At 37.0% G+C, this 24,667-nt stretch overlaps 4 protein-coding genes across 4 annotated transcripts; 2 read left to right on the top strand and 2 right to left on the bottom strand.

The window, feature by feature from the left end:
- Positions 1-1,821: 1,821 nt before the first annotated feature.
- On the bottom strand, positions 1,822-3,395 carry LOC109158069 (protein FAR1-RELATED SEQUENCE 9-like). The gene is made up of 2 exons (XM_019305887.1): positions 3,314-3,395; positions 1,822-2,929 (listed from the first exon to the last, which is right to left on the bottom strand). Exons 1-2 carry the CDS (start codon positions 3,373-3,375, stop codon positions 1,822-1,824), a joined length of 1,170 nt encoding a protein of 389 aa, XP_019161432.1. The 5' UTR covers positions 3,376-3,395.
- Positions 3,396-7,032: 3,637 nt separating this feature from the next.
- On the top strand, positions 7,033-11,076 carry LOC109157956. Its single transcript, XM_019305755.1, has 7 exons — positions 7,033-7,445; positions 7,611-7,773; positions 8,402-8,602; positions 9,216-9,461; positions 9,857-10,004; positions 10,121-10,355; positions 10,445-11,076. The coding sequence occupies exons 1-7, from the start codon at positions 7,115-7,117 to the stop codon at positions 10,783-10,785; spliced, it is 1,665 nt and encodes a 554-aa protein (XP_019161300.1). The 5' UTR covers positions 7,033-7,114; the 3' UTR covers positions 10,786-11,076.
- Positions 11,077-12,109: 1,033 nt separating this feature from the next.
- Positions 12,110-12,913, bottom strand: LOC109158068 (fasciclin-like arabinogalactan protein 17). Its single transcript, XM_019305886.1, has one exon. It carries the CDS (start codon positions 12,911-12,913, stop codon positions 12,110-12,112), a length of 804 nt encoding a protein of 267 aa, XP_019161431.1.
- A 5,073-nt stretch (positions 12,914-17,986) lies between these two features.
- Positions 17,987-23,365, top strand: LOC109158312 (protein ABC transporter 1, mitochondrial). The gene is made up of 8 exons (XM_019306238.1): positions 17,987-18,775; positions 19,326-19,551; positions 20,287-20,439; positions 20,842-21,000; positions 21,117-21,276; positions 21,447-21,556; positions 21,888-22,004; positions 22,794-23,365. The coding sequence occupies exons 1-8, from the start codon at positions 18,267-18,269 to the stop codon at positions 23,199-23,201; spliced, it is 1,842 nt and encodes a 613-aa protein (XP_019161783.1). The 5' UTR covers positions 17,987-18,266; the 3' UTR covers positions 23,202-23,365.
- Positions 23,366-24,667: the final 1,302 nt, after the last annotated feature.

Genomic DNA, 24,667 nt, shown 5'->3' with positions numbered 1-24,667 from the left:
GTAGTTATTCAGTTCTGGATGTGTACCTGTGAACCCCTGGTTTTATAATTTTGTAATTCTGGAATTATAGTTATGCAATTATAGAACTATACTTATGCAATTATGGAATTGGTTATATGCAATTATGGAATTATTGATATGAAATTATGGAATTATAGTTATCCAATTATGGAACTATAGTTGTACAATTCTGGAAATGTATATATATATAACTCTGTATGTATAACTTTAACATTTTCAACAAATATTATTTGGATTATGACTACTCATTCCTGCATTTGTATGTGCAGCTTCAAATTGATCCCAATGATCAGTGGATGAAGGATCTCCCAACTCACATAAAAATGAAGAATTTCAATGAGAGATTGAGCTATGAAATAACCAGCTTCGGGAACCTAGACATCAGTGATGCAGATCTGGTAAGTTCTATTACCCATGTCCAATTTGACTTTATCATGTCCAAAAAAATACTAACATTGCTTTAACTTTGAATTGGAATTAGATATTTTTCGCAGTTCATCGCCATGGTCACTACTTCTTGGTCTGCTTCAATATGAAAGAACATAAAGTACAGGTCATTGACAACAAGGAGTTACCAGCTGGTGTTTCGGAGAAGGACAAATATGGCAACTGCCCACACTTATTGGTAATTTTGATAAAAAAAAACTTGACATTCTTACCATTACCTATCTATTGACATAAAAGCATTATCAACACTAAACTAACTTTTCTGACCAGATTGAAGCATTCAGTGGTTACCTTAAGGCCGAGTGCCACTCCTTGTATGTGAAATTGCAAAAAGTTGATATAAAGTACCTTAAGTTGGACTGGGCAAACACTGAAAACGTCACTGATTGCGGGATCTATGTACTCCGTCATATGGAGACATTCCGAGGGACTCTACAAGACTGGCAGCCAGGATTCAAGAAAAATATGCGCTTGAATGTAAGACTACCATACATATTATAGTTTCAAAATACATTAAAAAATAAATAAAACTGCGAATGACTAATTACTTAATGTTCTTTGTTTATAGGCAAGCTTCATGTGTGAATTGCGAGCGAAATATGCTGCGAACCTCATAAAGTGGAGAATGAATGAAGTCAGGGGGGAGGTTCTGCAAGCGGCCAAAAGAGTTTCGAAGAAGAATTGAATGAATATTCTTCAACATGTTGACTGAATTCTAAACAATTAGAAAGTTTTTGTGAACTACATTGACAATGTGACTTGTATTTTGTGAATGTAGATGCATGATGTTAATAGCTAAATAACAATTTACATCTGATCTATGCACCTCTTTCTCTTTTCTCTTCTTTTCTTTTCTTTACTTTTTTTTTTTTTTGTTTTTGTTTTCATGTATCAAATCTATAATTGCATGACTACTATAAATCCAGAATTGCAAAACTATAGTTCCATAATTGCATAACTATAATTCCATAATTTCATAATTATAATTCCATAATTGTATATAAACAATTCCACAATTGCATAACTATAGTTCCATAATTGCGTAACAATAATACCATAATTGCAAAACTATACATCCATACTTGCATAACTATACACCACAATTTCATAACTACAAATTCCATCACAATGGGGACTACACATGCATAAATGCATAACTATATTTTCATAATTGAATGACTATAATTTCATAATTGCATACCTTTCATAATTGCATGACTACAATTCCATAATTGTATAACTATAATTCCATAATTTCATAACTACAGTTCCAAAATTGCAAAACTACATATCCAGAATTACAAAACTAAAACTGTATAATTGCATAAAATCAATGATAACAACTTGTATTTCTCAATCTACACCTACATTGTCATCTAAACCCTTACTAAACTGAACAAAATCTGAACTTGAAGAACTTGGATGTACAAGGTATCCATCCCCAGCAAGCTTGGATATGTTTTCCAACACTAAAGACTGAACAGCACCCTTTGTACTCAATGCAGCTTTATTTGCAGCACTCCTTCTCCCCCTTGCAAGACTGTACTTCTTTTCAATAACACCACTCCTCCTTTTGTTACGCTCACCTTTCAATCTCTGACTTGAAGGATTTTGAACACCACCACTTGAAGATGAAACACCACACTCTTCAATATGCACATGCCCAACCTCGGCTTCAACCTTTTTCTTTACATCATCAACAGCCTCGTCACACAGTTTCCTCGCTACGCTGCTATCTTGACTAGACACAACTAATCTTTGAAATTTTCTACTAATATCGAACACCCAAATTGATGGAGGAACACCAACATTATAAACCATAGAATCAATGTTGACATTCCTACCATCAATAACCTTTTTAGTCCATCTTTTAAGTATATATTTGTCGGGAATACTAGAAACACAATGTACGTGAAGAATGCGTATACAATGACAACATAGAATTCCCAACTCAGACATCAACTTGCAACTACAAGAAATGTCCAAGTTGGCTGCGTTAAAACTAACCTCATGCCTTATAATATCTATATCTGGCCGCCACACGTGATACTTCTGTTGACGGCCATCATTCAACACCATCTCTTGATGACACGCACTGCCTTTCATGAATTGTTCCTCAAACAGAAAATATATCTCAATTGTGTATACCTCTCTAGCATGTGAAAGAAGTTTCACATGCTCCATCATCATAGCGGGTACCCCTTGAGCACACCGAAAGTCTTCACCGTTCTCTTTACTTCTCCATTCAGAAATTACGCTTACAAACGATGAATAGAAATCACAAAGACCCGCTGTCTTGGACAACCTTCTAGAAATCGAATGATTTGTAGTTTCACTCCTTTGTGATGATAGAATGCCCCCAGAAAAATAGTCCTTGTTAAATGCTGGACACCACTTCTCCCTACAGTCATATAGCTTTTCTAACCAAGTATTCTTGTGACATTTATAGTCAGTCACCAACCTGAAAATGGTAAGACAAAATCCCAAATGATTATGAAGCAGAATATTAACAAGCAGCATCACCACATCTAACACATACTCAGAATTTCTATTGCTCTATATACATAATTGGAATACTATATGTCCATAATTGATAGACTATATATCCATAATCCATACTACTACATTTCCAGACACCACCAGTAAGTTCAACTGCTATATATCCATAATCGGTATACTATATATCCATAATCGGAATACTATATATCCATAATCCATATACTACATTTCCAGACACCACCACTGCTATATATCCATAATCGAAATACTATATATCCATAATTGATGCACTATACATCCATAATTACAAACGTAATGCAATAAAAACGATTAATTACTAACATACCTTGTCCAATAGAATTGAAATTCAGCTTCGGTCTCTGTGTATTTCAACACGTAGTTAAACATATCCAAGAAATCCTTATTGCTCCTTAACGTCTTGATATGCTTCTTTGAATTCTCACCGATATGCCATATGCAAAGACGATGACGTGATGCTGGAAACACTTTAGATATAGCAGCAGCCATAGCTGCACATTGATCTGTCATAATAGTCTGTGGAGACTTGCCACCCATTGATCTTGAAAACACTTTAAACAACCACACAAACGATTCTATCCTCTCGTTCATCAAAAACCCGCATCCAAACATTACATTCATGCAATGGTGATTCATCCCTACGAAAGGGGCACAAATCATATCGTATTTGTTTGTGCGATATGTCGTATCATGCACTAACAAGTCCCCAAACACCTCGTAATCTCGTCTCATTTGACCATCCCTCCAAAAAAAACTGCACAACCTTGCATCCAAGTCAAGTTCAAAATCAAAGAAAAAATCAGTCTCGGTAGACTGCCTCCTCCTAAAAATTTCAATTAAAGAGTTAGAATCCGTTCCATCCAATCGCTTGACAGTATCCGCAGCCATTGAATTATAAGCATCTCTACTGGTGAAACCAACTAAAGGGGACCCCCCCGATTGGTGTTTTAGGAACCTAATACCATCTGTCAATGCAACACCACTGTCCTTCAAACCTTGTAAATATAAGAGCTGATTATCTCCGACACTCCTATGTGAACGAAGTAGATGACTCTTGTTGAACACACATAACTCGTGATTGTGCACTTTCTCGTGTTTCGTAACTGTCCACAACCCATCATCACCCACGTCAAATTGAACAAACGCTCCACACCCTGTCCTTGTGTCAATTTTGGAATAAGCCTTAACCCCACTGTTAGCCTTGTAACCAGCCTTAGAACAACAAAATTTCTTCATTTGAATTGTGTTCGAAGATCCCTTGTATCGTTGATGACCCTTCCTCACACTAAAACCAAGTCTATATGCATAACTGTTATACACCTCAAAAGCCTCATCAGCATTACTTACTACCAAACCAACCAAATCTTGATCAACTGCAAATATAACACAATAATAACCATTTCCATTAACACATAATTCCTAACCATAATTTGCTAATTAAAAGGTAAACCACTATGAATAAACCTGGAATTGATGAAGATCCATCAACATCTACATCTACTTGATCTGAACTCACTGAACCATCCACAATGCCTTCACTAACTACATTATATAGACATGGTGAACATTAATTCAAACAGTTCATCAAACAGAAAAAACAGAGTGTCTACAGATTCTGTATATATAGTTATATGATTATGGAAATATAGCTATACAATTCTGGATACACAGTCGCAACAAACTGCCAAAACAGAGTACCCCTAATTCTGAATATATAGACATGCAATTCTGGAAATATAGTTATGAAATTATGGAATTATTGTTTTCAAATTCTGAAATTGTTGTTACACAATTATGGAAATTACTTACGTGATTTTGCACAACTATTTGCAGATTCTAGACACAAACATCACTGCTAATCACATAATCATACAAAAAACCAAAAGGAACGATTGCAAAAACAATAACAAGATCACCTTGAATCGAATGCCAATCATCAACTGCGGAATTCGTCTGCTCTGTTCCATCCTCCATCTATCAATCACTTTGTAATTCCCGATTTCGATTTGCGATTGCGATTTGCGAATGCGATTGAGATTGCGATCGCGATTCCGGTGATATCGAATGCCAATACCACAGCGAACAACTGCCAACGATCGAGTTTGAAACTTGGAAACAAACTCAAAAGGAATTTGGAAGTAAACGCCGTTAACGGAATTTTTTTTTTTTTTATAAAACCCCGCGTCATTAGGCTAAAACGACGTCGTGTGGATCTGTATGCACCATGCATGGTGCATACAGATCCACAGCATAATTTGCCACCAAAAGGGTAATGCAGGATTTGATATTTTAGGCTCGTTTTATTAACGGATTTTTTAGCCCACCCCCGCCTAATCCATGGGCTTGGCAAGGCCTGTCAAGCCCGTCAAAGTACTAAATTAAAAAATATTAAAATAAATAAATGTTACAAATGTACAAAACAAAAACTTTTAAGATAATCCTTCAATTTCCTTATATTTAGACTATCTTTATTTAAAATTTAGAGTTTAGACTATATAAAATGACTGTAGCGTGTGTGTGTGTGTGTGTGTGTATTACAAATTATAAGTTTCCAAAATTACAAAGTTAATATTTTGACGGCTCCTGCCTAATCCTGTGGGTCTAAGGCGGGGTAGGGTGAGACGGCCTTCCTTAGGCCCATATTATTGGCGAGTTTTTAGCATGTCCCGCCATAGGGTGGGTTTTGGTGAGTCCTGGCCTGCCGACCCTCTTTGACAATTTTACTTTTGATAGAAAATGTAATATTTTAAAATTATAATTAGGAATTGAATAGTTATGAAAAAAAAATATAATATTAATGAGAGATCCCTACTTTGAGTTAATAGACGATTTCAACAACAATAAAAACTTTAAAAATTAGTTATTATAAAATTTACATCTAAATATATAAGAAGATTACATATATAAAACAATATATTCATGTCTAAAATAATAAACAATAAACAATTAATACTCTCTTAGTTAAAACAACTAAGTAAACTAACTTAATAAACAATAAACAATTAATACTCTCTTAGTTAAAACAACTATGTTATTCGTTAATTACCAAACACACTTAATATATCAATTATGTGAGTGAATGAATTCATAAGTAAGAGGTAATCATTAATAATTTTTTTAAAATTATGCTTGTGAATTAATTCATAAATAAGAGATAATCATTAATAATTTTTTTAAATGACAAGAAAAATATACTTTTACTATTTAAGCAGTCAAAAAAAAAAAGAAAAATACTTTTACTGTTCAAATATGTACACTTGGTAAATTTTGTTTCTGTATAATTGTGACGAACTCAATCAAGAATGTGTTACAAAAATCAAACTCATAACATTTTGGTATAAGAATTATACTTCACTCACTTGATCACCCATTCGGAAAATCTTTAATAACTTTTGGCACTTACAAAAAACAAACATAGTGTTGTAGGATACAATAACTTGGGAGTCCAAGTGGAGATAAACTCAATTACTTCCATTATAGAGATCTTCTAGAGGCCTTATATCATGTCTAAAGGTCTTATATCAAGTCTAAATATTTTAAGGCATTGTTTGGTAACATAGTTAGCTTCTAAGTCAATTTTGACTTATTTAACTACTATTATTTGTTTGACTTGGTTAAACAATAAATATGAGTGTTTGATTTATTAATTTTTTGTAACAACTTATTGATCCTAAAATGCTAAAATTCAAAAAATTGTTCAAAATAACTTGAGAAAGTCATTTTGCATGTAATCAGCTATTAACTAACAACTAATTTACCAAACATTTTTATACAATCAATACTATCAATTAGTCAAAACTCACTAACCTAATTTCCTAACCGTTATTGGCTAACATTTATTTACCAAACATCCCAAAATTCTCCCTCCACCCACCCACCATAATCTCGTTTTTGAAATTTAGATTAAGAATATGTTAATAAAAATTAAACTTATGATATTCTAGTATAAGAATTCGTTCCACTCGCCCGACCAAAAGTCATTAATAAATTTGACACTTGAAAAATGGTGAGGAAGTATGAATTAATTTTTGAGTAGTATGAGGAGCTGACCCACCCTACCCCTGCCCCAGGATCAGCAGCAGAAGAAGAAGAGCTAACTAGCTAGCTCATGCGGCCGAAGGAAATGAGACTCGCCGTCGGAGTCGGAGTCGGATCTCGGCGACGGCAGTTGGCCATGCACCACTTCCTCATAGCCACTGCTATTTTCACATTCCTTGGCTTGTTAATCCTCACCTTAAGGTCCGTCGATCTATCCACCGACTTACCGATCAATGCCGCCGCCGCCACCGACATCCATGAAGACCAGGCAGAGGAAGGAACACCGGGGCTAAACAAAACATGTGCGACGGTTGAAGAGATGGGGGAGGTCTTTAGCAGAGGGATTCGCGAGGAAAGCCTCAGAGTCAGGAAAATCATCCATGACCACTTCGCCATAAATGGTATGTCGAGCCAGGATTCATTTAATTTCATTTATTTCGGCAATTAAGTTCCAAAAATATAATTGTAGATAGATAGATAGATAGATTTTGGTATGGATTAATGCAATTTGAGAAGTCGGATGTATAAATTGCGCAACTAATAGTGGCCTAATTTGAAAACCTGAGGTGCTGCGAGAGTGAGAGAACTTGCGCCGGAAGAGTTCTGCAGACATGGTTTTGTATTGGGCAAAGCTTCAGAAGCAGGGTTTGGGAACGAAATGTACAAGATCTTAACTGGAGCTGCTCTTAGCGTCATGTTGAACCGCTCCCTGATAATTGGCCAAACCAGGCATATCGGTTATCTCTCAATCCTTTCGTCTTTCGATCTGTTTCACTTGCATTGTTATTTTCGATCTGGTTTTTCTGGGTTTAGTCCTAAGCTACATTTTGTGCTTAATTAGGTCATGGACTTTGATGGTTTTTACTCAATTGAATCATTTGTTGAGATAGCTTAGTAATTTCACCTCTATTAATTAATATCCAATTTAGTCCCCGCCTAGGCAGACTATAATGAATTTTTTTTTTTTTTTTTTTTTTTTTTGATTTAGTCCTTGATTCTAACAGCTGAGGACTCAATTGGGTAAAACCATAAAAGTCAAGGACCTAATTAAGCACAAAAATTATTTAGGAATAAAATGAGAAAAACTACTATATTTGATGACTAAATTGAGTATTAACTCTTATTTCCTATTTGTTCCTCAACTTACCTTTCCTTTCCTTTCCTTTCTCTGATATTAAGTTCTGGCTAAGTTCTTATGCGCCCCTGTGATTATTAGATAAGCTCCTTTCAGGAGGGTAATGAAACTATAAACCCAACATTGGAATCCAGCTACACTAGTAACAAAACCTCTATAAATGGTGTATTATAGTAATATGACTAGATATTTACAGTTTTATTTTTGTGTTTGCAACTTCAGGCGCAAGTACCCTTTTGGGCAATTCATTTCTTACTCCAATGTTACCTTCACCTTGAATGAAATCAAGCATCTGTGGCGACAGAATGGTTGTTTGACAAAATACCAACGGCATCTTGTGATGAGAATAGACGATTTCCAGAAGCCTGCACGAAGCAATGTTCTCTGTAGCAATTGGAAGGAATGGGAACAACCTATTATATGGTAATATTCGCATCTAATTTCTCCTCTACCTTCCAACGAAAATATAACAAGATGAGAGAAACAACATATGCGAACTAACTAGGGCACTGCGTAATTCACCCAACAACCTAGATTTCTCACAAATTTAATGAAAAGATGTTTACTACTTGAAGACCTCTTGAGAACCTTTCCTCCAAATATTGGGAATCCAAGGATAGTGATGGCTTCCATGAGAATCAAGTTTTGATATATCTTAAAAACTCATGATTAATCTCACACAAGTGGAATAATTTAGCAAAAGGCTAAAATTTTATTCAAGAAAAATATTTTATAGGCATTCCCAAATTTTCTACTATTGCTAGGATTAGCTACTTCTTTAAAACTAGAAAGAATAAAATAAATAATTAAATGACTCAATCTTTGTTTTCTTGGATGCAATTAATTAATTCTTGACTTTGCTTCATTGTGCTTCGATATAGAATTACTGTTTTCAGCCATGTTCTTGATCCATGTAGTTTGAATAAATAGGTGTCCTGCATTTTCTTCACTTTTGATTGATCTTGTCATTCATGTAGCTTGAATAAATATAAATGAAATCGTTGTAAGAATATTCATTTGACTTCATCTGCATCAGGTTTCAGAACACAACAGATGCTGTCGCTGCTCAGTTTTTCTTAAAGAATATACACAATGAGATGAGAATGGCTGCGTCTGATCTATTTGGGAAGCCAGAGGATCTTCATTATCGACCAAATGTATTTGGTGAATTAATGAGATTTCTCATATCTCCCTCAGAAGTTGTGGAACAGGCAGTGAATTCAGTCCTTAAAGGCAGTCCCAACCCCGATATAGCCCTTCACATGCGGATGCTCGTGAACAGGTAGAGTAGTATAATCATTTGTTAATGTGTGGCCATTGTTTAGTGACAGGATTTATTTAAATTTGAATGTTAGAAAGAATTCCTTGCATCTGTTATTAGTGGCCTACTTCAGCAGATGACTTTTATTATTATTATTATTATATTATATTATTTATTTTTATTATTATTATTTGTTCCAATTTTCGGCAAGTAATGTTGCCAGGACATGCATGCTGCTCCTTTACTGGGAATAAAGGAACATATTTGATACACAGTGAAGATGGTTTGTATTGAATATATAGTTATGTGCTGGTTTTATCATTCTTGTTTTACTAGAGTATGATAAAGTTTTATCTACAATGATTACTAGTTGCTTAGTAGATTGATTTTATGTGGGCACTTGTATGCTTATTTAGGTCTTTCAGAGCAGTTCAGGCAGCACTGGAGTGCACAAGAAAAGCTGCTGATAATCTTAAGCTGCTATCGAGACCCAGAATCATTGTAGTTTCAGATACACCTCCTCTGGTGAAAGAAATTGCTTCGTACTTGAATGAGTTTGCAGAGGCAAGTTATTTTACATTTTTACCCTGATAGTCGTAAATCTCAAGTTGACTTTAGTATCATACTTTGTCTTCGTAATGGAACTATGATTGCTGAAGTATTTTATTTGTTGTTGCTAGGTTCTTAACTTCGACTACGAACGTTTTGAAGGAAACATATCTGCTGGCGGCATAGACTTGGGTAATAGTTTAAACTTTAGAACAGCAGATTGGGGTCCAGCACCCAGGTGGGTTGCCTTCATAGATTTCTTTCTTGCTTCACGGGCAAAATATGCGGTTGTATCTGGGGCTCACAGGCGTGTTGGGACTACCTATGCTCAGCTGATTGCAGCACTTGCGGCAGCTAATAGCATTGGTAACTCAAATCAGTTAATTTATTCTCTGTGAAATTATTTTCTTCACTGTGTTTGGTTTAGTTATTTATTTGTTCTTGCTTTTTGTTAGATGATACTTCCGATGCAGCAGCTTCAAGCTTCACCTTCCTAAGTAGCTTTCAAAGTAGCTTGCTCTCAGATGGATTGAGGAACCAGATCGGTTGGGGACATGTATGGAACAGATTTGCAGGTCCGTTGAGCTGCCGAAACCAATCAAACCAATGTGCCCACACACCAATTCTCCCTCCAGCTTGGTGGGATGGTCTATGGCAGTCACCAATTCCGCGGGATATCCACAAGATGGAAGTATTTGGCATCGAGCTATCTGGTTTTGGGACGTTCGATGAACAACACCTACACGCCTTCTGCAAGTCCAGGAAAAACTCCGTGGTAACACTTACACTAATATAGATTTTTATCTCCATTCTTTTCCACTCGTCTTCCCAGGCATCTCTTCATCTTGTTTGCCCCCAAGGTTGAAGGATGCCTTATAGAAAATTGCTCAGGCACATGCATTGCCAAACAGTAAGAGATGTTCATATCTTGAAAAACGAAAATTTTGAAAATTTACATTTAGTAGTTTTAAATCTCCTCGGTAATCAATATGTGAGTATTAGTCTTAAGCATTTAGGGATATGTAGGTCAATTGAGACACATTTTACGATTAATCTTCTTCATCAATGGCAATTTGTTGGTTGAATATAATCTTGAGGCACGGGAGCTACCCCAAGAGGATTCGTCACTTGTGGGAATCAAACTCGGGTTATATCTTAAAATTCTTCTCCACAAAGAGAGCTCATTTGTCACTTGAGCTACCTCATTGGGTTAGGGCAAATTATTGTGTGAACCATGGTCCACACAATGTTATGCCATAACAAAAAGGTACATTATATTTGTACTGAATGTACATTATACAATATAATGTATACTCAGTATACAAATAATGTATATCCACTGAATATAATGTACATTATTTTTGTACTGAATGTACATTATTTTTATACTGAATGTACATTATTTTACAGTATATAAAATATGGTCCACACAATAATGATTGTTGGGTTAGTACTATATAGTTATTTATTATAAGTAGAAAAATTACAACATAATTTTTATCCAGTGTAACAATTTCAAACAAATGTAAGCAAATATCATATATATCATGTACTCCGTATCATTTTAGAAAATCTATTAATACAAAAAAAATTATTTACGTCCACAAACTTTTACGTTATTTAAACATGTAAAAAGTAAAAAAATAATCAAGATTACATGAAAAAGAGATGAGAGAACAAGGAGATAAAAAGAAATGAAATCTAAAAAAAAGGAGTAAAAGACAATTTTGGTCCTAGATTTATAGTGGCACGGACAATTTTAGTCCTTAATAAAAAAATCAGACAATTTATGGACACTCTTATTATGACGAGGACAATTTTGGTCCTCCGTCTATATTTCAGTTAGATGGCCGTCTAATATGAGGGCAATTGCGTCAATTCACTCTATCTTCTTCTCCAACCTTCACTTCTCTGTAACTTCATCTTAATTTTTTAAAATGAGAGTCACGGCACCAACCTGCAAATCTGCAATCAATTAATCTACAGCGAGCGGTCATGGATGTTCAACAGAGTGCAGTTTAACATAGGGATATCAGGGAGAAGACTTATCTAGGATTGCAGGGATGTCATTCCAGTTGATCTGAGGCATATGGGGTTTAACAGAGTGCGCCTGCGTGGACTCAATGCACAGCAAGGCGTCTGAGCCCTCGGCGGCGTTGCAGAAATAGAATAAACCGGCGACGGTGGCTACGAGGAGCACAATGGTGAGGAGCTTGTATAGATTCTCCGAAACCCATGCGGTAAAATCGAGGTTTTTGGTCTAGGGAATGCAAGAGATGGACCTCCGGTGCGTCGGTGGGGAGGACGGCAGAGATGGACCGCAAGCTCCGCCGCGTGTTGAAATCTTGTTGCACCGACTTGGGGATCAACACGCGCTCGATCCCGTGGATGATGCCGTCGGGGCGAACGACGTCGTCAAGGGAAACAACCTTCGCGCCGCTCACCTCCCTCTCCGACAGAACGAGATTCTCCCCGCCGGCGTCGCGGCACAGAGTTATATGATTCCGGCCGCCCCGCCGCGAGTTTTTCGGCCACTGTATGGACTCAATGCGAGTGGGAATCATGTGGAAGAGAAGCAGATTCTGCAGGGACCTGAGATTCCCAGGCTGAACCAAGAAGCACTTGAACTCCGGGTCCAAATCCCACTCCAAAGCCTCATTCTTGGGCGCAAAAATGGTGATATTGTGCCGGGAAACAGCTTCCTCAAGAGTCTGGAGAAGAAGCGCCTTCTCCACCAGCTCCGACAACTCCGTGTAGTGCGAATCCAAAAGGGCCACCAACACCGAGTTGGAATTGATCTGAGCGCCGGAGCTCAGATTTCTTGATGGGTTTTTGAGCAATGCTGTGCCACCCACTAACCCAAACACCAACAAAAACACACTAAAACACAACAGCTTGCTCAGGCCAAAGATCTGAACATCCATGGCCGCTCGCTGTAGATTAATTGATTGCAGATTTGCAGGTTGGTGCCGTGACTCTCATTTTAAAAAATTAAGATGAAGTTACAGAGAAGTGAAGGTTGGAGAAGAAGATAGAGTGAATTGACGCAATTGCCCTCATATTAGACGACCATCTAACTGAAATATAGACGGAGGACCAAAATTGTCCTCGTCATAATAAGAGTGTCCATAAATTGTCTGATTTTTTTTATTAAGGACTAAAATTGTCCGTGCCACTATAAATCTAGGACCAAAATTGTCTTTTACTCTAAAAAAAAGTTACTAGTCAAATTAGAACAGAGACTTATGGAGGATATTAAAAGAGATAATCTATATAATTAGTTGAATCAACCATGCAATTAACAACATTCAAGAGTAACCCAAAGGTGTAGTTCAACTGCTCAAGTGACAAATGAACTTATTTGTGGGAACGATCTTAGGAATAATTGAAGTTCGATTCTCATTGCAACAACTACGAAGAAATTGTAAGAAGTCTTGAAAAGTTAAATATTTGAAATTATCAATATCTTCAATGGATAATTATTTTTAGAGTAATGTTACATACTCCACTTTTATTTCCTTTTAATTATTTCTCGGCTAAAGTGTCATCCCGCACCATGAACCATAAGCGATTGTTCATGCCGCACCCTGATTTTTGATAAGTGCTATTTCGAGCCACGAACCATTAAATTTTGTTCACCTAAACTTTTTTACAGGTTGACATCAAGTTACAGGTTAAAATATGCTGATGTGGAGACTTTTTTTTTTTATATTAAAATATGACATGGCAGCTTTTTTTTTTTTTTTTTTTTTTTTTTTTTTTTTTTTTACGTTCTCAACATTTTTGACTTGCACCGTCTTCGCCGTCAGCTCCGACTATGACGACCCGCCGCCGCTCGACTCCACCTGCCCCGCCGTCCATCAAGCTACGTTACTGCTGCTTGTCGCTGCTAGAAGAAGAGGAAGGCCGCTGCTGACGTCCACCCAAATTGCCTACCTGCTACTTCTTCTACGCCTGCTACGCTGGAGTGTTGGAGGAAAGGACAACTCACCGGTAGACATGGGAGAAGAAACCACCCTACCGCTAAGCTTCGTCCAACCTTTTTTTTCCTTCCGAAAGCGGTGAAATTCTTGATCCTTGAGGAATTCTTGCAAGGTTTCGATCAGCTCCGGCAAAATTGAATGGACGCCGACGCCCATGGTTTTATACAAAGAATAAAATACTCTTTGATATTCTTATATACTCCAATGGAATTCTTGCTGAATTAAATTCATGCAAATAAAATAAGAGTTTTACATAGGCATGCATCTGATGTTCTGTCCGCAACTCTTTGATATTCTTATATACATAAGTATATATGTATGTATATGAATATTATTTCTGAGTTGTGACTGTTTAGTTGGTCAGCATAGCTTTAGTTGGAGTGTACAATGACTACGTGGTTGTTCGAAAGAAAATGAACCACGTTGTCTTCATCGGCGATGGCCCTACCAAGACCAAGATCACCGGGAACAAGAACTACGTTGATGACATTGGCTCCAGGTCTCCATCTTTTTGTCTCTGTGCACCCATTGCGGCGGCGACGTGATGGCGGTTCTGGCCCAGAAGGTGCACCGTTGTGTACAGTGTTCTTCAGTCGACATTATTTCCGGTCATCCCTCCACCGTAGATGATAATTTGCTGTCGTGCACCACCCAGGAGGCTTGTGAATAGCTTGAAAATCCTCCATTTTGCCTCCTTTTCTAGCACAACTATTGTTCTTCATCTCTCTCATGCACTCTTTCTTTCTCTCTCTCTCTCTCTCTCTATATATATATATATATATATATATATATATATATATATATATATATATATATATATATATATATATATATATATATATATATAGAGAGAGAGAGAGAGAGAGAGAGAGAGAGAGTGTGTGTGTGTTAGACAGGCAGTATAATGAACGAATTACGCAATTGCAGAGAAACACAGAATGAGGAAATGAGAAATGAGGAGTGAAGAAGCATACACTTTCGAATGACCAATGGTGTGAATCGGAGAATGAAGATCCACCAAAGAATGAAGGTTTCGTTCGGAGACGGAGGTAAATCGTAGCTGTTTTTGAAGAATCGTGTCATTGGAAAGGGGAAATATCCCTTGGTTGTAAACCTAAAGGAAACAATGGACGTTGATATGAAGATGGTCGCGAAACTTCCCGGCGACGGTCGCAGGAAGAAATAGATGGCGTTGAAGATCAGTGTTCGGATGACCTTCAGTCCACATCAGCACATGGTCCTTGAAATGCGTGTTAAATTTTAAAAATAAGTCCACATCAACGCATTACCGGTGCCATGTCATCAAGGAAACCAGAAAACCTGTAAAATAGTCTAGGCGAAATTTTTTTTATGGTTCATGGTTCGAATTAGCACTTATCAAAGTTCAGGGTGCGGTATGAATAATCACTTATGGTTCAGGGTGCGGGATGACACTTTAGCCTTATTTCTCTTATGATGTGACATCATCTTATTGATTTGATTATTAAATAATTTTCTTTATTAATTAGTGGTGCAATCAGTCAATGCATAAACACCTAATTAATGGAAACCACATTAAAAAGAGAAAATACGGGAGGAGAAATTTAATAAGGATAAGAAGTATTCTCCGCCTTTTAAATGTGGCTATAAATATAAACCAAAGTCTTAATGATACTTAAAAAGAGGTTAATAGTTTGGAAGCAACATTGAGGACAAAGATTGAAGTAAAAACCTTTCCAGAAATTTAAGAGAGTATCTACTATCAAGCACACTTCAACTTGATAGAGATAATTTTACTATGCATTTTTCTGTTTAGTAAAACCCCAATTTTCTAATCTATTTTACATAACAAAAATATAAGAGTAAATACCCAAAATAGTCCATCGACTGTAACATAATTCACAAATTGATCTTCGACTATTGATTGAATCCAATTAAGTCCCTAACTATTTAAAATTTACCCAATTAAGTCCTTTGTCAATTCTTCCGTCTAAAGCCTGTCAATTTGAAGGTCAAAAACATAATTTTATAAGATGCTCGGTTATATAGTAAACTATCCCTAAAATTAAGATCAAATACGTCGTCGTACTATTGTTTGTCGTCCCACCACATCGGTGCTCTTCAACTCCACCGCCTTCGCCATGTCGCCCACCTCCACATCCACCATTGTAGATACAGTTCCAAACTACAGACTATCAAAATTGGTCTTCAGAAACTTGTTTAAAATGAATGACTATCTTCACAGTGAAATTCGATTTAACAACGGAAATGAAAGGTTCACAATACAAGCACCTCAAGTTTAAATAATGCATTTCAAAGCATTGAAGAGAGAGAAAAAGGGGCCTTATCAGATTGGGATGCGAGTAATGTCACACTAGTGCTCCCCATTTTCTTGATCATATCGCTTTTGCAGTTCTGGGCACCCCTGGCTTATTGACAAAAACCATAAATTTTTTCATGTTTTGTTGAAGAGACACAAGCTTCGGACAACAATATAATTGAAAGAAAATTTGCGTTTTTTCTTGGGATGGTGCAGGGAGGCGACATCATAGGAAAGGACGGAGGCAATGGGGAAGAAGATAAGAGGAGTGGCAGACATAGAGGCTAAGATAGAGGTGGGCGATGTGGCAGAGGCGGCGAAAGAGGTGGAGTGGGAGAGCAGCGAGGTTGCAGGGTGGTTTTGGACGTTGACTTGATAATTAAATTACGCTTTTGACCTCAAAGTTGACAGGCTTTAGACGGAGAACCTAATTAGGTAAATTTTGAATAGTTGAGGACTTAATTGGATTCAATCAATAGTTGAGGATCAATTTCTGAATTATACTATAGTCAAGGGACTATTTTGGGTATTTACTCAAAATATAATTACTTGTAACATCACTACTCACCTAATTACCCCATAACGTAATTGTACTTATTATCATCGATATCTACTTTACTCACCATTATCACAAATTATTTATCTCTTTTTAATTTTAATTCTTTTTTTATACTTAGGTGATTTCAGATTTACTAGACTAATTCTAAGTTTACAGAATCTTACTTTTATAACCACTGTAAAGGTAAATTACGAGTCACGCATTCAATCCACCAGTAATATCTTAATTTTCATGTGTGCATAAAAAAAATGTATAGAGTAATTCAAAAACTCCATGACATCAAATAAGACAACAATCACTATGCTAAGTTTTGGGACACATTGTTACTTTTATACAAAGAATGAAAAAAAAAAGCATATTATTAGTCATGTTTGGTAACATAGTTGACTTATAAGTCAATTTTAATTTATTTGACCACTATTAACAATTTGACTTAGTTAAACAATCAATATAAGTGTTAGTTAAACAATCAATATAAGTATTTGATTAATTAGTCTTTTTAACACATTATTACTCTAAGAGCATCCACACCAAAGAAGATTTCACGGTACAAGAAAATTTTATCTACATGGAAGAGAGAGAGAGTGTAGGTGAGAGGTTTTTGAGCTCCTCCAGCAAATGTTGGGGAGAATTCAGAATTTGTGGGTCCTACCACAATTTATACCGGTGGTGACAGCCTCGCGTGGCTATCACCAATGCGACGCGCCCCCTGGGCGCGTTTGACGCGCCTGACAATCATAAATATTCACTTTTTAAAAAAAAAATAAAATTCTGTTTTGCAATTTTTTTTTCCTTTTTTCTCTTTCCTCCCATCTTCTCTTTCCTAATCACTCTTACATTCCCCCCTCCCCCAATTCTCCCCAACCATTGTGGATGCTCTAAAATGCTAAAATTTAAAAAGTTGCGCAAAGTAGTTTTTTTGATCAATTTTTTAAAAAAGTCATTTTATGTTTAGTAAATATCTTTCTATAATTAATTAATGCTATCAATTAATCAAATTTACTGATCCAATCAGGTAATTATAGGCTCGGTTTGAGAGAGCTTATTTAAAAAATTATAGTTTATTTTAAGCTATTAATAAGCTCTCTGTTTGGTAATGTTTTCAAAATAAGCTAGTAGCGCAAACAATTTTATTTTAAACAAGGGTCCTAAAGTGTAACGGAACAGTTCGGTTCGTCCCCATTCTGTGGGAAAATCACAGCCACGTCGTCTAGCGACGGCTGCAGGAATAGGGCTCCGAGAGATCCTCTCCCAATAATTACTGGCATCCCCAATCCAAGCTTCATATTATTGAATTGAATTGAATTGAATTGGAAGCTGTGAATTGAATGATTTTGGTTAGCGTAGCATTGATCTTCTGTTTTTTCTTTCATTTGTGATTGCATGCTTCCATTCTCTTACTCAGCCCTAGCAGGAGTTGTTGTTGTTGGTGAAATATGAAGGTGAATGACATAGCTAGGGTGGTAAATGGGTTGTCTTTGGTGGCCAAAGAGGCTGCCCGCCGGCAACCGCTCAGTGACGGTACGGATTTGCAATCCCTAATCAAGACCGCCCTTCTATCCGCCACCGATCTAACCGGCCTCACCAAAGGCAGGTTTCGGCGTTTCGAAGATGTTGATCCTAATTCCAAACCTAATTCTAATGCTGTTAAACAAAGCGTCGTGCACTTCGTGGATTCTTCCCCTCAACCAGATCAAAGCCGGTGTTCTCCTGATTCTAATGATGTCATTGCCCAGGATTCGGAGGTTTCTGTGTCTCCGCCTCTAGAAGTGGCTGCCACATCCACCGACGCTGATCCTTGTTTGTCGTCTCAGAAGGATGAAGCCTCTACTCAACGGAATATCGCCGCTGGTGGAGCTGCGTCTCAAGAAGGAGTGATCAAGAGGCAACAAAGGAAACCTAGGGAGAGGAGGGTGCCTTCTACTCCTTTTTCTAGGGCGCTTGGGTGAGACTCCTCCTGTTCTGTACACCATTACCCACTGAATGGAGAATTGGGAGAGTTTGCCCGCACGGGCTTAGTTAACTATCTCAGTATACATTATTTGGGAGAAAAGATCAATTTTTCGGAATGCAGTTTGAGGTTTATGTTCAAAGTGGGCAGATCCCCGCACCGGTTAATGTGATTTAAATCATCTCACATGCTCTGTCGAGTGGTGTGGGCCCTTTAGTGTTAGGATTCAACCTCTAGGAGAGGAGAATTGGGAGACAAGGTGTGGGGCCTTTGGGATAGGGGATTCAACTTTTTGGAAGAAGAGAATTGGGAGAGTTTCCTCCTAATTAGTATTCAATTATAGTTCGACTCTCTAGATTAGTTCAAGTCCAATGTGGCCACCTAATATGATGCCAAAGTTCAAAAAGACGAAACTGAGTGACATCCCTTCAAAGAGCATTTTCTTTCTGTTATGAGACTTTGGGTTTTAAGCTTCTGAATGCACATTACTTGTTTTGAATTGAATCTGTCTTATATCTTGATCTTCTTTCTGTTTCCTTTGAAGGTTTGCAGGCCTTGGGGCTGGACTTGCATGGGGAACCCTTCAAGAGTCAGCAAAGAGAATTGTCTTTGGTTCCCCAAACGCACAGGACAATCAAAATGTTCTTTCTCCTTACCTATCCGAGAAAAATGCAGAGCGTTTGGCCCTTGCATTGTGCCGAATGCGTGGAGCAGCTCTTAAACTGGGGCAGATGTTGAGCATTCAAGATGAATCTTTTATACCTGCTCCGGTAAATATTCCAGTTCATACTTATATTGTAGTATGTATGGGAAATTGTGTGTATCTAGGATACCACTAAGGGAATTTCTGTTAGATACAAAATCTATTCAGGCAACAAGTACTCCCTGTGTCATGCATATATTTGCTTCAAAAGACCAAATGATCCCGATGCTGTTATTGAGATGGGTACTTGGAGTTCAAGAGTGGCATTTATTTCTTAAACTGCTACGCACAATTCAAACGCACAAGGGATGAAAATGTTACAGGGAAAACAGAGATGATTTTTCAGATTATCCTTTGTGGAAAGGAGGTGGCTGGGAAATGGATTCTAATAATGAATCAACTGCATAATTATGAATTATGAGCTCATATTAGCTTGGGTTCAAGTATTGGAATTTGTTTCATCCCCTATTAAAACAAATGGTGCTGAATACTTTGCAAGACTTCAAAGGGAAATCACTTGTTCAATATATCTTAAGTGAAAGATCCTTTTGATTCTATTTTCCCCTTTCTCTGGAAGGAATTTGACATGATGTATTGCTTGAGAAACCAATATGCAACTGATTTAATGCTATGGAGTTATATTGCTAGATTGAGAGGAGCAGTAGAAAATAATCATTTACTGGCCCTTTCCTTTTGAAGTAGCATCAAAATTTTTGCTGAAATTAAGCTTTTTTGCTGCACACTGTTATTGCCTTGGTGATATTATTACAGTACAATAATGGAATTTCTTGTGTGATGGCAGATCTTGGCTGCTTTGGAAATTGTTCGTCAGGGTGCAGATGTGATGCCAAGGAGCCAACTAAATCAAGTTCTGGACACTGAATTAGGCACTGATTGGTCATCTAAGCTGAAAAGTTTTGATTATGAACCAATGGCAGCTGCAAGTATCGGACAGGTTCCTTAGCCCATCTCTGAAACTCCTTTTAAAGCTATATTCCTCTTTTTGATTAATTCCACAATACTAGTACTTAGAAAGCTATTGTAATGGCTATACTTAGGCATGACCTTTTTCTAGTCTTAGATTGTAGTAGTCGGTAGTTGATTTGTTAGAATCTTCCATTTTCTAGCTACGTCCATTTTGTCATGGCTAATATATGTCCGGTAAATATACGAATGCCTCAACCCTCTTAACTCAATATTATTTTGCCATTTGGGATAATCCCATTAAATGAGTTCCCAAAATTGTTTATGGTTGCCCAAAGGCCAAAGCTAAAAGCACTTGGAAAATTCCTTCTACTGTTGAGGTATTGAAGATTGGAAAGGTATCTTTATATTCATTCTCTTACACAAATTTCAGGTACACAAGGCTGTCACAAAGGACGGTATGCTGGTTGCAATGAAAATACAATACCCTGGTGTTGCTGACAGCATTGAAAGCGATATTGAAAATGTAAAACGTCTTTTAACGTATACTAATCTTATCCCAGAAAAGATGTACCTTGACAATGCTATGAAGGTAACCAACATTTCTAATTCATGGAACTTTCATCTTTGACACTTTTGGAATTCTTGTCATTCTTCAGATCAGTTGTGTTCTTGAAAACCATAACTTTTCCTGTGCTTGTTCACTAGGTTGCAAAGGAGGAACTCTCTCGTGAATGTGACTATGAGCTGGAAGCAAAAAATCAGAAAACATTTTGTGATCTTCTACGTGGAGAAATTGGCTACTATGTTCCAGCTGTGATAGATGAGTTGTCAGGCAAAAGAGTATTAACTTCAGAACTTGTCCCAGGTAATTGCATATTGATTCATGGTTACTCTTCTTGTTAGTTGATAATGAGATTCCTGGCATTGAGATGAAACTAATTCCTACTTAGTAGGATTCCTTGGTCTTAGATTCGATATCAATCTGGTAGAATGCTTTTAATATTCCTGAGGTGGTTTCATCTACTTTTGCTGTAGGAATTCCAATTGATAAGGTAGCATTGCTTGACCAAGAAACTCGCAACCATGTTGGAAAAAAATTGCTTGAACTCACATTGAAAGAGCTGTTTATCTTTCGTTTCATGCAGGCAAGTTTTCCTTTGGGTATATACTGTCCAATTGGTCAACCTTTCTCCTTCATGTCTCAAAATGTAAAATAGATATCTGTTTGATTAGTTCTAGCTCTACAAGTGTATATTGAGCAATGAACCCTGTGTATTTATACCCTCATCCAATAGGCTTCAACTTAAGATAAATTTTGACTTTTATGATTTGCCATAAGTGAGAAAAAGTGGTAAGAGTAATAAGTCAAGTGTCAGACCACACTTATGGTGGATTGGTGGTATTTTTCACTCGAGTTAAGTTCTTTCTTGTCCTTGTATGCTTACCTGTGTTTCTTGTTGGAATAACTTGAAGCAGACAGATCCCAACTGGAGCAATTTTCTTTATGATGAGCCATCAAAATCAATCAATCTCATAGACTTTGGAGCAGCTCGGGACTACCCTAAGCATTTTGTTGATGATTATTTAAGAATGGTAAGATGCCCTTTATTTTGTCAGAAGTGTTCCTGCGACACAATCTATGATTTATTTCTAATTTTCTATACTTCCCTCGTATAATCAAACATTAAAGTTGCAAATATTTCTTGGAGTGAATTCCATTTTTGGTCCTACTGTTATAGGGGCGTTTCCAATTTTAGTCCACCTTAATTTTTTTTGCCACTTTATAACCACTATTATTGAATGTTCCACTTTTAGTCCCACCGTTAGTATTTCCATCAAGAGGCCGTATAATCTAGGGTATTTTGACCTTTCTTCTCATCCAAGACTATGTTTGACTAAAGAAATGAGAACATTAAACCTAAAACCTACGAAACCTCGTCGGCCATGTTGGAACGAACGAAACGATGTAGCTTTGGCTTCCCATTCTCGTTGTTCGAAGAGCCATCTTTGAATATCGGAGGAGGAGGACGATGCACCTGGATTAAAAGAGAAGAGACAAACATAAAAAGACCAAAATACCCTTTGATTATACGGCCTCTTGACGAAAATATTAACGGTGGACTAAAAGTGGAACACATTCAATAACAGTGGTTGTAAAGTGGCAAAAAAAATTAAAGTGGACTGAAATTGGTAACGCCCCTATAACAGTAGGACCAAAAATAGAATTCACTCTATTTCTTGCTATTGTTTGTTTACCTTTTGTTTTCTTGGGTTGTAATTTGTCTGCACTAATATTAGATTACAATTTGAATTGAGTAAGATTTAGACAACATTGTGTAGAAGATATGTACTGAGAGAGAGGCTCATGTTTCAACGAATCAGGTTCTTGCTTGTGCAAACAGCGATCGTGAAGCTGTGATTGAGATGTCGAAGAGGCTTGGGTTTCTGACAGGGGAAGAGTCGGATGTAATGATAGATACACACGTGCAGGCCGGTTTTGTTGTAGGATTGCCATTTTCAAAGATGGGAGGCTATGATTTTCGATCTAACAATATAATACAAAGCATTTCAAATCTCGGGGCTACTATGCTGAGGCACAGGCTAACACCTCCCCCAGAGGAAGCATATAGTCTCCACCGAAAGCTATCGGGCGCTTTCCTTGCTTGCATCAAGCTTGGTGCAGTTGTACCTTGTCGGGAACTTTTGCTTCAAGTACATGAGAACTATCGCTTTGGTGAAGATGATGATGGCAGTAGCGAAGTTTTGTCAAGTGGTTCAGCTTCGTGTTGAGAAATGAGAATTCTCTTGTTTCATTCTTCTCAACAAATAATTTTGATTCTCACATCTGTATTCTTTTTAAGTGGAATGTAGTACATGGAGTTTGGTTAATGGAGTTCGAAACAAAGAATGTGAATGAAAGTCATATATTGTTGTTTGGTGTAACAATTTCACCGGACATGTATCAAATTTGGTTTTTGATAATTAATATTTTTAATTTAGATGTATGATTATGTAATTTGTATCACATTTGGTTTATAAGTATTAATATTTTCAAATTAGGTGCATGACTATGTAATTTGTATTACTTTTTGGTTTTGCTGTTTAATTTTATGGTCAAGTTTTTTGTCAAATATTGTCGGAATTTCAACAGAAAAAATAATATGTTCTAATTAAAAGAGTATTTTTGGTTAACTATTACTCAAAAAATTATTAGTTGGCTGCAAATTAGATGGCAGGATCAAATGTGATACAAATTACAAAGTCATGAATCTAATTTGAAAATATTATAGTTAAGAACTAAATTTTGATCGATACAAATTACATAGTCATGCACCTAATTTGAAAAAGAGAAAATTTCAATTTTGGTCATATGACTATAGGGACTTTGTTAATTTTAGCACCTGACTTACATAATCAAGGTATTAAATTGACACTTTTAAAAGTCAGGTGTTGAAATTAACAAATCCCCTATAGTCATAGGACCAAAATTGAAATTTTTCTCTTTGAAAAATTAATTGTTAAGGGCCTAATTTGATACATGTACAATAGTCAAGGGATCAAAAGTGAATTTTTTCTTATTTGGTTGACAACATTTTAAAAACACACATATAGGATTTGATTATACATATAAGGGTTAATACTCAATTTGGTCCTGGTAGGGAATATCCCGACCGCCATAGCTTTACCACGACCGAAGTGCCTTTGTCTTTGTCTTTTTGTCTTTGCAAGTAGCAGGTCGGGCTTTTTATGAAGAACCCGGTCGGGAAGCGACCGGGAATTGCCCGAGCGGTAGTGTCGACCCTCGAGCGGTAGCCCTTTGGCGAGGGAGCTGATAAAGGACACGTGGCGGCTCTCTGTGGCGACAGATAGGGCACCCGGGAGGATGACACGTGGTGGCTACGTGGAGAGCATGTCGAACGACCGGATTTGTGTCTCCGGCGCAGCGGCTATAAATACCCACAGTAGCTACAGTGTGGAGGACTTTTGGACGATCGATAGATTGTTATTAGAGAATCCCGACCGCAGTAGTCGGCACTCAGAGCAACCAAGTAGATTGTACTTAGGGCCTCTACCGTGATCAATAAAGATATTTACTCGCTTTAGTTGGTCTCGGGTATTATTTAAATATTGCTTATGTAGAATTAGCAGTATCACTTTGGCGCCGTCTGTGGGGATCCGTACAAGAAAGCAACGTCTTGACGAGCACTCGGTTCCTTTGCAACGATGTATCCGTGGGCATACAACAATTTCGCCGA

Source organism: Ipomoea nil, unplaced genomic scaffold, assembly GCF_001879475.1.
Source record: "Ipomoea nil cultivar Tokyo-kokei standard unplaced genomic scaffold, Asagao_1.1 scaffold2805, whole genome shotgun sequence".
Taxonomy (NCBI): domain Eukaryota; kingdom Viridiplantae; phylum Streptophyta; class Magnoliopsida; order Solanales; family Convolvulaceae; genus Ipomoea; species Ipomoea nil.
The sequence above is the reverse complement of the archived record's forward strand: the minus strand, read 5'-3'. Positions and strand labels throughout refer to the sequence as shown.